Below are 14,779 nucleotides of genomic sequence, written 5' to 3'. Positions count from 1 at the left end.
ATGTGAGACTGCGAGACTGCAATGTACTAGATATCAAACAGTACACTGCACAAATTTCACAAATAGCACACAGGGTCTACAGTTTTGACAATAATAAACCTCATATCCATTTTCACTGAAAACTATCATAATGAATGCACATTTTTATTTATTTATTTTTAAACATTTTCCTTCCGGCATCTGCAGGGCGTACTAAACCCGGGGCTGCGTTTGCAAGATGGCTGCGTCCATGGCAGGATGGTTGAAACCTTGGACGCCCAGGTGATTAAACTCTAAATATACCAGCTCAAATCCGCTCGCAATCACCAACTTTGAGTTAGCCTCTTTTTCATTACGATTTGTCAGGAGATTAAACTATTAGTTCTGGTTTTATAGAGAATCGGTCGGCACCAACCGGAACGTGCAGAGGAGCCTGTTTTGTTATTTGTCAGAAACAGTCTCGACATTTATTAAAGTAATATTTCGTATCAGTGTCCCTTAGACGAAGTCCTCGGGTGTCACAGTCTTGCATGTTTCCCTGCTCCGAGACTCGGATTGAATTGGTCTCGATGATGATGTTACAAGATTAACCAGGTTTTTGAACCTGTGGTCCTGCAGCAGAAACCTCTGACAGCATCAAGTTTAATGGACATTTATGCAACTCACCACTTTAAAAGATCATTTAGAACTCAGAACTAAAACCACAAAACAGTACTTATTTACTGTTAATTTGTTTTTAAATATTTAGTTAATTTTATATTTTATATTACAATTTTGCATAAGTGATTTTATTTTATTCTTGTTTCGGTGTGAGTGTTATGCTGTCATGGGGAGCTGCTAAACAGATTTTCACAGCAATGTTGGAAACAATGTTTACAGTGACAAAGGATTCTATTCTATTAAATCCATAATGTTTTGCTACTTGAAGATGACAATTGAGTAAAATGATATAAACATACTGGCTGTGATGAGCAGCTGAAGTGTCTGTTGGGTCCATTTTATTCTTTCCAACCAGAAGTCTCAGTAAAACGTGAGATTTCATATACCTTAAAACGTAGCTTTTTTCTTATCCATAAATCATTCTAGTTGCAGTTACATTCATTAGATGTAGTTGATTTATTTCAGTTTATGTTCCTGAGGTATTTATTGTAGCCTATGGCACAGAGGAAGTCAATACATTAATCATGCATAATCTAAATGATAAAGCTTTTATTTTTGCAAAACATACCTTTTTCTCTGGCCATTGTCTATCATTTGTTGAATATATGGTGAGAAAATGGAAATATCAAATGCTAAAACTTGTCAAGTCGTTAAAAAAAAATTAGACAAGCACTTTGAATCTGGCTCAAATTTTTGGTAAAAATTACTAATGAAGTTACTCATTCTATGACTCATTTGCATCCATATAAAACTGACCCATAACCTTTTGAAACACTTTTGTGTTTTTGTGGACAGAGTGTTCCTGGTAAGATGGAGCAGATACAACCCCTACTATCTGGAGCCAGAGGTGAAGAAGGAGGCATACAGCCTACCAGAGACAGAACTGACTGCTGAAGAGAAGGAGCACCGCAAGCTCAAAGAACTCCGACCCATCAAAGCAGCTCCCAGCGGAGTCACAAGCTCTGTTTTTGACGACCCAGTGGTCAGGTAGGAAGAAACAAAAATGCTGTTGTAGTCTCTACTGTTGAATTAAAGCGGTGCTTGTAAAAGTCCATGACTCATCTTTTTTCAGCAAATTCATCAACATGATGATGGAAAATGGAGACAAGATTTTAGCAAGACAGATCATGACACAGGTTTGTAATATCTAACTGTAATATCTTTTTTTTTTTTTTTTAAAGAGTTCTCCAGTCCTGTTGAACATTTCTCATTCAAATTAAGCTTATTTGTTGGTGGCTCATCGTTTCTTTTCTTTTAGACGCTGGAGAACATAAAGAGGAAACAGGTGGAGAAATATCACAAAGCTTCATCTGGGAAGAAGGAAGAGATCGAGTGTAATCCCTACACAATCCTTCAACAGGCTCTGGAGAACTGCAAGCCTGTTGTTGGGCTGGCCAGCATCCAGAAAGGTGGAAAGTTCTATCAGGTCAGTGATGAGCTACAGCTAAGTGCTTTCGTTGTTACCAGAAAGCAAGGTGGTTTGATTCTTTTTTTTTTTTTTCATGAACCAGTCCCTCGACAGATGTGACAATTTGAAAACAAGAATGCATTTCGTTACTATGGATTCATCTTCAGAAATATGTGTTAATCTTGTTACAATGCACAAATATTTGATTGTATCGTCTTTGTCTTCAACTCCTGCAAAGGTGCCCATCCCACTTACAGACAACCGGCGGCGCTTCCTCGCCATGAAATGGATGATCACAGAGTGCAGGGATAACAAACACAGACGTACGCTCATGTATGAAAAACTCTCCCAGGAGCTGCTGGCTGCCTTTGAAAAGGAGGGAAATGTCATCAAGAAGAAGCACGAGCTGCACAAGATGGCTGAAGCCAACAGAGCCTACGCCCACTACCGCTGGTGGTAGACGCAGGCCTCTCAGGACTTACATGTGTCTGCAGATGAATGGGTACGCTGGGCAAGAAGAGGGCTCAAAGAGCTGTTGTAAATATGAAACTCTGTGAAAGGACTGTATGATGAGTAAAATATGAGACCAGAGTGTGGCTTTTGTCTTTTTGTATTATGCACAAATGTAACAACTGTGCTAACTTGTATTTGCTATTAACACAAGTTCAATAAACTCAGTTAAGGACAAAGATGATTTCAACAAATACATTCAATAAACAACTTAACCATAGAAAAATGGAAAAGTACTGTAATGTTTTAATTACAAAATGGTACATAAACTGCAGTCATCTGACATTAAGGAACTTCAAATGAATTAAACTGCAATTTCTCAACTTTATGACTTGGTCATTTCTAATTGGATTGAGTCTTTGAATCTTTCCAAACAAATGACCCCATTTTGCAGTCGCACTGTTTTGAATTTGGTTTCAGTGGTAACAAAAGTAAAATCTTCCAGCAATATTAAAGCAGACTCCTGACCAGCTGCAGTTATTAACACATAGCTGGTAAATTCAGTAAAAATACAATTTCTGAAGATGTAACACCGTTGATATTGCACCTATGTTCGTGTCTGAGTGAATCTAAGGCACAGCTTTGGTTGAAGACTTTAAAGCTGTCTGAATATCGGATGAATTCAGCGAGTGTTGCATCTGCTGATATCTGTGTTCATATGCAAAAATACTTCCCACTAGTTCAACCAACCTGTAAAGACGTAAAGCACACTGACGATGAATTACCAGCATCAACCTTTTGGAGTCATCAGTACTGCATAATGTTGCTTGTGTTATGCCAACTTCATTCATAAAAATTGCAGATCCAGAAATGTATTTAAACTCTGCATCCATAAAAAAATTATTCAATTGAGTTAAAAAAAAATCCCTGAATTGAGAGATGACCAGCTTCATGTAACAAAACATTAATTGGAATCGTATAGTTAAACCATCTCAGAACTAAAATTCAAACCTTTCATATGGTTTTAGTTCTACACCAGAACATCTAAATCAGTTTTTAAAACAAATCTGATGAACACCATTAAAGAGAGAAAACAAAGAGCAAATTGGATTGCATCATACTGGAATGTCTCTTAAAATTTGGTAAACTTAAGCATGGATGTTCCTACCAAACAGGAATGCAAGGAAGAAAAAAAAAAAGTAAAAATAGGAACATGTTAAGCTTCTCTGAATTCAAATTTAACAAGAACTCTTTTAAACAAAGCATCTCTGAATGTAACTAAATCTTATTCACTGAAATAGAAAGTTTCATGAACTATTGCACATTCCACATCTCAGTCATAATGTCAACGCCAGGAAATATCCAGCCAAAACCAAAGTCTCTTTACAGTTCACTAACAGCCAACTCCTCAAACTTTAACCAGGAAGATCTTGCTTTCTATCGTGAAGCTGCTGGTTTCATAATTAGTGTTGATGAAGGACAGAAGCCCAAGGTTCTTTAAGGGTCTGATGCTCTGCACCGACCTCAGTCAGCTATTTCACTGTAGTAGTACTTGTGGGCAGTGCTGCTGAGTACCCATCCTCCGGCCCTGAACTCCAGGATCTCCAGCAGCAGCAGACGGGCCATAGAGGTAAGGCCTTCCTGAAGAAGGAAGCCGTCCCGCAGCAGAAAAAACAGCTCGTCCATCCGCTGGCCGTTCACCTTCTCCAGCTGCTCTCCAATGCGATGCAGCTGCAGTACCAGGGAGTCCACCTGAAGAGGGAAGAGGGAGAGTTCAAAAGCAGCTGCACATCACACTGAGCGCTTTGTACTTCAGCTCTTTGGTTTGGCAAATGCATTTTACAGAAAGTTCCTTAAAATATCAGGAAACTGTCACTTCCAGAAGGACTCCCTCTCACTTATGCACAAGAAAACTTACATCGGCTGCAAGATCAAATTTGCATATATAAAAAAAGGTTTATATTGCCAATCTCTGCACTAACCCACCATAACAGTTGTTAAAATGAAGAAGAAAAAAAACTAAGCTACTAAATATGTCTCTACTAAAAGAATAAAAGTATTGATATTCTCTTGTATATCCCCCAAGTAAAGAGCCACATTAAATGCATAAATACAACTTCACCTCTTCTTCATTCATTAAAGCATCTGGCTGGGCCATCCTCAGCAGACAGTCGTACACAGGATGAACCAGGGCCACCATCGGCATGTTATTCACCTAATAAATACACATATTCAAAGTAGAGATACACAGATTACTGTTAAGGTTAAAATAACAAGAATTTATTAAAATCATATTGGTTTATGTCCCCGACTTTACTTTTCTTTTTTTTTATTCCTCCTCCAATGCAAGAGGAGAATCAGGACTCTGTCACCTTGACAACTGTGGCCACTGTCAACTATAAAACCATGTTTCAGGGCATTCAAGTTTACTACACTGATGACAAAACTCAATACAACCTTACACCCTCACCATTGCATACACTGGCTTTTGGACCTACCTAGGAATTTAGGAAGAGATTTCCCCACACACGTAACTGACGGACGTTTGCAGTGACGTAACTGACGTTTGCATAGAGTAATTGACGTTTGCCACTACACCTACATGAAACTTTTACCATATTACATCGTAGACCTCCTCCTCACTTACAGAGCTCTCCACCATCTTGCCCCCACTTAGCTCTCTGACCTCTTCCAAGAATACAGCCCCCCCCCCCCCCCCCATTTTATGCTTGTTTGTCATGCTTATGCTCTATGTTATGCTTTTATTCTTGTAAGGTGATCTTGGGTGACTTGAAAGGCGCCACCAAATAAAATGTATTATTATTATTATTATTATTTAGATGCTGAAAAACTGCTGTCTCTGCAATTTGTCATTGACAAATATCGGTTTGAACTGGTCAATGAGTCTCTGCAGGAACTGATATGAAGCTGTGTCCCCGAACCCATCCTTGCTTGGAAGGACTAATGCTTGATTGATACTTCTACATCACAACAACACAAAATTGATATAAAAACCTACTATTCCATAATAAGCATTTGTGTCTGTGTTGTTGTGTTTGCATCGCTGTGATTACGTCATGAACTGTTAGCGGGCTGTGTGGGTTCTTTTGTGCATCACTTTAGCCTGCTCCTTTTGTTTACTTCCCTCATGTATTTTAGCCATGGAAACTAAAACAAAGCTTGATAGCAAGAAATACAATACCACCAAGTAGACCAATTACACTTGCTGTGGTCCAGGTTGACCTGATATATAACTACATTTCTGAGGAGGTGCACATAAACCTTTGGTATAGGGTATGGTGTAGAGCCCCTACATACAGCGCTGATTCAACACAGAAACAAACTGTTCAGAATCTCCTTATACTCAAAGTCTGTCACCAATTATCATGCTGATTATAGCACCTTCCAGAACAGTGATATTTGTATATTCTATGTGTATTTTCTGTCTATCCTTACTTCTTTAAAAGTCAAGACACAAGCAATAACTAGTTTAGAACAAATTAAATATATGAACAATGTAGCTGTGTGACCTCCATCATTCCTAATTACTGTAAACCTGATATGTCATCAATATTGAAATGTGATGTTACACGTCGATGAGTGGACAGAGTATAGGATCCCTGCTGTTTTAGTTAATTTGGCTTTCAAGTTTCCTTCTGATCGGTTGATGGCTGATCTTCCTTAGTTTGAAATTGAATGCCTTTTCACCGCCCCACTGCAGCATAACTGAATTCTTGTTTGTTGTGCCTTTTCTTAGAAGATGTTGGATTGTGCCAGAAAAAAACTGCGTTCTATTAACTTTCTTTGAAATTGTTGCTTAAATCAAGTTTTACATTTGATTTATATTTGTTATACACGTTTGCATATCTTTTAAAAAATGTTCAAATAAATTTATAACAGATTTGAGTTTCTGTTACTTTTCAGAAAACTTCCACATTTTTATGGAAATGGTGTTTGAATATCACAAGGAGACCTAAAGCTGCTCTAAATCAATTAACAATGTAAAGAGTGGTATTAAAATGAGACTAACACATTAGGGATTAAGGCAAGACTATTACCTCTTACCTTAAGGTAGTCAAAGATGTTACAGATGAACGTGACGTAGCACACCCACTCCTGCAGCGAACGTCTCCTCATGTCCTCACGGTCTTTGAACTCCTGCTGCAGCCGGTTCAGCAGATTCCTCCTGAATACGTTTCCATTGCTTTGCTTGGCCTCAGCCTAACAGAGTGATCACACGAGAGATACAATATATAAGGGAGGGTGCATTGACAAGATGTAAAGACATACAGTTGGTTAGCTTATGTAAATATGAAGTACCAGTAGCATAATAAAGTATAGAGATTCAAACTGATATTTACGTCAGGCCACTATAGTCTAGGCTCACTTAAATTTGTTTGGATCATAGATGCTTAATGTCAAACAGTGCACCAAAGTGTAAACAGTACTCACCTGTACAATTGTGTAGCAAATACGCCCAGCCTCTTTGCTGAATACCTGATCCTTTAATGACTGATCCACAATGATGTCAGAAACCTTCTCCAGGTTTACTGAGCTTGGATCTGAAAATAAGAAAATGGCTTTAAGAAAGTTTTTCTATAAGTGTTGATTAGCAACAAATTTAAACATCAGAGCTAAAAACTGTTTGAGATATTTCAAATTAGCTGGGATAGGCTCCAGCAGACCCCCGTGACCCTGCAAACTAAAATGGCTATAGAAAAGGGATGGATTTCAAAAATACTGTAACTTGACATTTGCACAGGCGGCTTATGTTGAATTACTGACCTTTCAAGGCTGTTTTCAGTAATATCTGTGTGTCCATGTCAAATGACTGGATCCTATATTCCTCAGAGGAGTTTTCCATGCCAGATGGGAGGGTAGAAATGAAACCTAGAAGCTGTCACATAGCTGAGATCAGTCTTTTTCACTGAACCTTTCAGCATCATTGCTGTTTGGACAGATGTAACAAGCATTTTCATTCACAATGCTTTGAACCTTTGAACACACTTGCATAAAACAGAATGCATCAACGTTAAAGGGAGAATTTGGTACCACAATACACAGGAAATATCTGTGGAGTCATCACACTGGCGGCTCATTGTCATTCATGGAGGGATTATGTTGCTCAGCTGCTTTAACACAACACATCATGCATGCTTTCATTAGTGACATATTAGCCAGATGTTCGTCTCACATAACCCTAACGTATCCTACGTATGTTTACCGTTACAGCATTTTTAAAGCGATGTAACGCTTCTCAAAACGATACTAATTGGTTTGGGCTAATTAACAAATCGGGACAGCTTTGCTAGCTTGTCTGTGTTAACAGCGACCAGCGCCAGGTTTAATACTCCAACTGAACGCTACACCCAGCAGCAGGTACAACAAAGCGAGAACAATGTTAACTATGTAGACCTGTTAGAAAATTGGATTTCAATGTATGAGCGAAGACATTTGGGAAAAGTTACCTCTTCAACGCATCTAAGCGGAAACCACTGGAGTCAGGTAAGCGCGGCTTTTCAAAGTGGCTATGACTGTCAAGATAGGTACCCGTCCTGCTTCTCCTCACAAAAGAATTAACAATGACCACCAAAACACACCCTCTCTTTTGACTGTAGATTGTTTTCTCTTTGTCTCCTTTGTTGGAAATTGCAGTAAAAAAACACAAACATATACATACGTTAGTAATAGTTGTTGGTACACAATAGCTAGATTTTACGTTTTGCGTGGCAGAGGATGCGTAGCGTGAGCTGTGACGTCGTTGGTGGTGACTTATCTTGTCGCGTTATTTCCTCTTTGATAGAGGGGAGTACACGCTTGGTTTGACCGAACAGTGGAAACCATGCAAGTCAGTACTGCTATTATACTAGCCTAACTTGTGTCACGGAGACGCCACAACAGCTGCGATTATATTTTTGAATGACTTGTACAATAAGGTAAAACTCACTCTACCCATTTTCTTTTTTTTATTGGGACAGAAAAGAGGAAAGGCTGTTTTGTTCTTAGCTTAGCTTAGCTTGACCCAAGGTCTCCCTGCCTGTCCTCCCCACATGTTGTGACTGTTGATATTTAATTATCTCTCTAAAAGTATTGTGGTAAATACTATCCACCAGGGAGGATGCTTAACTGTTGGCTTTGAAAATGCATGTTTAATATATTTGTTCCAAATGAAAGCTGTGTCTGTCCTGTGTGCAGTGTTACAGGAGGGTTGCAGAGACATGGTGGGCTTCGACCCTGCAGGTCAGGCTGCTGCTCTCTCCGCACAGGAGACAGCCCTGGCTGGCTCAGCCTCGGGGATGGTCACCAGAGCCCTCATCAGCCCCTTTGATGTCATCAAAATCAGGTTTCAGGTAATGATGTAACCATGTACTTACTCTGGGACATGTCCCCGCTGCATCCAGGCGGTGGCAGAGGAGCAAAGTGAAGGATCCAAGCCAACTAAAGGCTGATTTATGGTTATAAAAGCAACCATGTTGTAAATACTGTTAGGATTTTATGAAATTGTTTAAAAGTTTGAAGGGTTTTTCTATAAGATTCTGCACTGGTGGTTTTTCTCTATTTGCAGGGTCAACTCCTGTTTAATGACTAGGCTGTTAAAATAGTTCAGATATTTACTTTTTGTTAGGTGAAGACAATGAAGAGAAACAGATGTTTTAACACTGATGGGTCTCATCCGTTATCTGGGTTGACATCTCAAGCAGAACTCGAGTTGTTAAAAAAAAAAAAAATCAGGGGGGATGGTAGATTTTATCATATGGGGACAGATAATTTGTGCTGATTACAAATAATACAATATATTACAAATAATAGCAGTGACCAAAACACCTGCAGAAATACTGCAGGAATGACATAGCAGCAGTTAAATGCAGCCTTCTGTAAGCTTCAAAACATCAAATACATCAAAACACAACAATAAAAAACAGTTTTCTGAATTTATCAATATGTCTCTGTCCATCACAGGATAAGTAAAATGGATCACTGCAAAAACTCAAAATCTTAACAAGAATATTTGTCTTATTTCTAGTTAAAATGTCTCATTTTAGTAAAAAAAATCTCATTATACTTAAAACAACACCCATCACTGGAAAAAACAACAATTTTCACCTGTTTCAAGTAGATTTTCACTTGAAATAAATGGAGAAATCTGCCAGTGGAAAAATATTTTTTTGCTTGTAATAAGAAGATAAATCTTGTCCCACTGGCAGATTTTCCTACTTATTTCAAGTGAAAATTTATTTGAAACAGGTGAAAATTGTCAAATAAGTTATTTTTCTGGTGATGACTGTAAATGTTGAAATAGCAGTAAAACCACATTCATTGATGAAATGACATAAGGGATGGAAAGGGGGATGGCAGTTTTACAGGGGGGATGATTTGGACCATTTTTATTTCAGGGGGGATGCCATCCCCACTCAACTTGACTACTGATCTTAAGTAGGAAGCAATAAACAGGGATATACGGCTGAAGGTCTGACATGTTTGGCAGATGGGGTTCACGTACAAAGAACATCTCCCTTATTAGTATAAATACGACATGTTCAATGACCACTGTGTGCATTTCTCTCCTACCTCTGGCTGGAAAACATTGTGCATGATATAATAAAGCTTATATTAACATTTGATTCTGTTCACTGGTTTTCTTATGGTGCACAAGACAAACGAACACACAGATCTTTCAATACTAAGGCGTGTTAGTTTGTTTATGTCCTATACCACACAGTCACGACCAACTTGCCTATGAACTACATGTGTTATCATCATCATCAAACTTTATTGTCTAAATGGTAACAGTGCTGTTTGCACCGTGAATGCTTATTACTTATTTTTCCCCCCACAGCTTCAGATAGAGCATGTGTCATCACAAAGGCCTGAGGGGAAGTATTCTGGACTATTTCAGGCGTCTCGTTGCATTTATTCAGAGGAGGGACTCTCTGCTTTCTGGAAGGGTCATATCCCAGCGCAACTCCTCTCCATCTGCTATGGGGCTGTCCAGGTAGAGCATCTACATGAGGATCTGTGTGTTGGCGGAAGCACATAAACCTTCTCAATAGTGCTAGACTTAACTTACTGCATGTCTTTGATTCACAGTTTACCACTTTCGAGTTTCTGACCGAGATTGTCCATAAGTCAACGTCGTATGACAGTCGGAGTGCAGGAGTTCACTTTGTCTGCGGTGGCTTGGCAGCTTGCTCTGCTACAATGTTTTGCCAGCCTCTGGACACACTGCGGACACGCTTTGCAGCTCAGGGAGAACCCAAGGTGGGATACACCAGTGCTGATATACTTTTTTTTGTTTGCATTGACACAGAAATAAGCAGGTGCTTATCATTTAGTATATATTCATGTAGTTATATAGTGGTTCACTCTGAGTCTGTACTGTATTTGATGTCATAGACTAACCCTAATACGAACCAGAAATAAAATCAAATACTTTTTTTTTTTTTTTCTGAGGTTGTGTCTATTGAACATTGATTTAAATGACTTTCCTTCCAAGAGTTGCAGCTCTCCCTTTCTTTTTCCTTTTTTCCTCAGAGATTGCTATTTAGGAATAGGTTCAACTTGTAGTGAGATCAGATTGTGCTGAAGAGACACAGACAAGACACATAAGGACTGAAATCCTGACTCCAATCAACAAAGTGCCAAACTTACAATTTTAACTTTTCTAAGCTCTAAATTCTTCAACAGACTATTTTAATTTAGGAATCCAAAAAGCTAGACCTTTTTTTTTAGTTTAGTAATGTTGCAAATTTGAATACTAGTTTGCTTCAGGGGTTCTTTAGGTTTGTAAAAAACACTAAAGGACATTTAGAAATATGTCATTTAAGAGCCTTGAATATTTTTTTCTTTTGTGCCATGGGCATTTCACAGTATGCAGCTGGAAGATGGTTATTTAAGTTAACTATAATTGTGTGTCACTGGCTTGTTTTTGTGATTTGAAAGAACTAAAGGAGGGGGCTGGGTTAAATATCTCTTCACATTGTACCCCCTGCACTTTACTTCTAGTCAAATGGTAGAAAATGATGAACATACATACATTTACGTGGCCTCAACTGTCTCTTCAGGTGTACAGTAACCTGCGGCATGCTGTGTCCACAATGTGGCGCTCAGAGGGGCCCCTGACATTTTACCGCGGCTTGTCTCCAACACTGTTGGCAGTGTTTCCTTATGCTGGACTGCAGTTCTTCTTCTACAATATCTTTAAGACGCTGCTGGTTCCCCCACCCAAAACTGGAGAATCAGGAGGAGGTCAGTGAAAAACAAAATCCTGGGAGCTTGTGTGAAAGCTCACAATCAAAGCTCACAAATGATTGGTATTTGTTTGCACAATTACGAATCATTTTTCATGATCTGCAACAACAAATGACAAAAAGTTGCAAGACTTTTTTTTCCAAGAAGAGATGGAAAAAAAATGCTGTTATTTTGGCATTGACATTGATTTATATTTCTTTGCAGACACCACAAAACAAAGATATTTCATGAATTATTTTCTTGTCATGCAACACATTTCTGCCAACCTTTCTGAAATGTGTTGTAGACCTGAAATCCAAAATATTTAGATGAACAAAAGAAATCAGGTCAAAGAAGGAAAAACAAACTGTCTTGGCATCAAACCCAAGAAAAAAGAAATAGAAGTTTAGTTTTTGTTTGAGCTAGGAAGATATTTGTGTATTTGAAATGTCTTCATGGCTCTAAAACTGGATTAAATATACAAAGAAAATGTTGAAATGCACATGGCTCTAATGTATAATGATGGCAATTAAAGTCAATATTATTTCACAAGTTGCTCCATCCATCCATAATATAACTGTCATGCTGGGATTGTACAAATGTACATCCACAAGTAAACATGTAAATTTATTTGTTCCATCTTTGGTAGCTGTGTCCTTCATTTCACACCTTTTTAGAATACAGCTAAATAATAATATTGATTGAAGTGGACATCAAGATGCCAGTATGTTGAGTTAGTGTATGAAAGGACTGCCTTTAATAAAATGTGGTGTACTTGTTGCATCCTTTCTCCATTTCCTATTATTTTAAAAGTAAAAATCAAAGTCTGCACTGGCAAATATTCATGTTCTTAGTCCCCCCAGATTAAAATAGAGGCTAATCCGTTTAGTCATGCAAAGAGCTGGACAAACCTTCAAACTCTGAGACGAGAGCTGAGTCTATAGCTTGCTCTTAAAAGTAGGTACGGACCCTAGTGATGGAACAACAGAGGAAAAGAGTCTGGCTACTGATTTCACACCACGTTGTGGTGGAAACACCAGGTGTGTTTCACTGTCTGAGCGGAGCTGTCGAGAGGCAGTGTAGCTCTGGATGAAGGAGTGAAGGTAGGCAGGAGCTGTTTGGGTAATTGTTTGGTAGCCAGAAGCAGAGCTTTGAACATGATCCGCGCTGCGGAACAGTGCAGAGATTAGCAGCGGAGTGACATGAGGTTTAACTGAGCACTTTTAAGTTCATCAACTTGGAGACAGGATTTCCAAAACAGATGTTTTTTATTTTTTTTCTTGCGGCCAAATGTCTTAACATTCTTTTTTTTTTTTGTGTATCTTTTCAAGTAAACCTGAGAAGCCTGTTTTGTGGCAGCGGAGCTGGGATGATCAGTAAGACGCTCACATACCCCTTTGACTTGTTCAAAAAGAGACTCCAGGTCGGTGGCTTTGAGGAAGCTAGAGTTCACTTCGGTCATGTAAGTTCCTCTGCAACATGCTTGAAATGATTGGACCAGGTACCATGGACCTCAAAAACATTGTATCCCGTTTCTCCTGTGCAGGTGCGGAACTACCGAGGCCTCATAGACTGCATGGTCCAAATAGGCAAAGAGGAAGGCCTCCGAGGCTTCTTCAAGGGCCTCTCGCCCAGCCTTGTGAAGGCTGCCCTGTCAACAGGCTTCACCTTTTTTTGGTATGAATTTTTCCTCAATGCCATTCAAACCGTCAAGGAGAGACAGAGAACAGCTGACGTCACCAAAGACCAAGAGAAGAAATGATGGCAATCAAAAAACCCTGATGGGACAGTTACGCACAAACAAAATGCACTTATGCCTTGTTCACTTGCACTGCACAAGTATGTCAGCTGGGTTGGTGGTGGTGGTTTCTTTTGTTTACGTATAAGAATAGTTCTGTTCTGTCGTTACATCATATAACGTACAAGTATCATATTTCATAAAATGCATATAACCTGAATATATGCGTCCATAATATTTTTTTATAAATGCTTTGCATTATATTCCACCCTTGTACCAGATGTGCACCAATGCTGACAAAAAAGTTTTTTTTTTTTTTCTTTCTCCATATTTTAGAGTCATTCCCAATCAATTAGGAACCTGTTGGTGACTGTACCTGTACTATCGGGTTTTCACTCATTCTTTATCTTTCTCAATCTATCTTCTTGGCAGAAGTGATATAGTTTGGTATCACCTCTTCAGATCTACAGAGCTGATCAATAAAAGTAGCTGAAGCTGTTCATCAGCGGTGTGACTTCAAAACAGCTTTAGCTTGGCAAGAATTAAAGTGTTAGTTTTCACAGAAAATGCATCACAAAACTAAACCAATGGTTATATACCAGCCATTTAATGGGGAACCTTTAAGTTCATGGAAAATAAAGATGAAATTGTGGATTTTCACTTCTGCTTCTGTTAACTTGCATTTTATTTAATCAGGTTGGGATTGGGAATCGAGCGAAATAACCCGAAAAAGGTGTTTATAGCGATATATAAGACATAATTTGGTTCACATTGTGTCCACATTCAACAGTCATTTATTTGTGCTGACATATCTTACCATCTTTGGGACATCCAGGTCTTCAATTCTATGTTTGAATACTTTTTTGGTTTTTAACATGAACATTTAATATACAAGTACTGTGTTGACATTTGCAGAGATGATGCAATAGGATTCAGTTCGCTAAAATGTCATTACTTGTCTGAACAGACTGGTAGCTGAGAGTTAAAACCGGATCTGTTGCAACATCTTTTGCTCTTTTTTTTTTTTTTTTTTTTTTTTTTAACAAAACTGTGGAAATGGTTGTTCACAGTAAGTCTTGACTCATATTCTTGATGGTTAATGTTTAAGTGTATATTTTTATTGTACTTGCAGGAAGTCATTTAAAGGGATGCAGCTCTTGGGCTTAAATGTGTGCAAAAGTGCCCAAATCCCAAAGATTTTATAAATGTCTGTTTTGTGTCATTATTGAAATGAATAAAAAACATTGTCTTGGTTTAGGAATACTACAGAAAACCTTTGCAATTATAGTGCTTTTATTTGGGATCATTGCATAAAA

At 38.5% G+C, this 14,779-nt stretch overlaps 3 protein-coding genes across 6 annotated transcripts; 2 read left to right on the top strand and 1 right to left on the bottom strand.

The window, feature by feature from the left end:
* Positions 1-179: 179 nt before the first annotated feature.
* mrps7 (mitochondrial ribosomal protein S7) lies at positions 180-2,736 on the top strand. The gene is made up of 5 exons (XM_061710914.1): positions 180-261; positions 1,435-1,626; positions 1,712-1,775; positions 1,898-2,065; positions 2,286-2,736. Exons 1-5 carry the CDS (start codon positions 218-220, stop codon positions 2,505-2,507), a joined length of 690 nt encoding a protein of 229 aa, XP_061566898.1. The 5' UTR covers positions 180-217; the 3' UTR covers positions 2,508-2,736.
* LOC133421372 (MIF4G domain-containing protein B-like) lies at positions 2,446-8,124 on the bottom strand. Of its 3 annotated transcripts, none has more exons than XM_061710917.1 (6): positions 7,966-8,124; positions 7,283-7,445; positions 6,950-7,059; positions 6,563-6,718; positions 4,620-4,712; positions 2,446-4,249 (listed from the first exon to the last, which is right to left on the bottom strand). In XM_061710917.1, exons 2-6 carry the CDS (start codon positions 7,359-7,361, stop codon positions 4,022-4,024), a joined length of 666 nt encoding a protein of 221 aa, XP_061566901.1. In that variant the 5' UTR covers positions 7,362-7,445; positions 7,966-8,124; the 3' UTR covers positions 2,446-4,021. The 3 variants fall into 3 exon arrangements, with proteins under 3 accessions (XP_061566901.1, XP_061566899.1, XP_061566900.1); XM_061710915.1 differs by having other exon boundaries at positions 7,283-7,394; XM_061710916.1 differs by lacking the exon at positions 7,966-8,124 and having other exon boundaries at positions 7,283-7,917.
* Positions 7,758-14,486, top strand: slc25a19 (solute carrier family 25 member 19). 2 transcript variants are annotated; one of them, XM_061710913.1, is made up of 7 exons: positions 7,758-8,002; positions 8,693-8,847; positions 10,335-10,490; positions 10,586-10,756; positions 11,560-11,743; positions 13,057-13,187; positions 13,272-14,486. In XM_061710913.1, the coding sequence occupies exons 2-7, from the start codon at positions 8,716-8,718 to the stop codon at positions 13,485-13,487; spliced, it is 990 nt and encodes a 329-aa protein (XP_061566897.1). In that variant the 5' UTR covers positions 7,758-8,002; positions 8,693-8,715; the 3' UTR covers positions 13,488-14,486. The 2 variants fall into 2 exon arrangements, with proteins under 2 accessions (XP_061566897.1, XP_061566895.1); XM_061710911.1 differs by lacking the exon at positions 7,758-8,002 and adding an exon at positions 8,306-8,433.
* The last annotated feature ends 293 nt before the right edge of the window (positions 14,487-14,779 follow it).

The sequence above is a fragment of the Cololabis saira genome, chromosome 21, assembly GCF_033807715.1.
Source record: "Cololabis saira isolate AMF1-May2022 chromosome 21, fColSai1.1, whole genome shotgun sequence".
Taxonomy (NCBI): Eukaryota; Metazoa; Chordata; class Actinopteri; order Beloniformes; family Belonidae; genus Cololabis; species Cololabis saira.
This window is presented reverse-complemented; position numbering and strand designations above follow the sequence as displayed.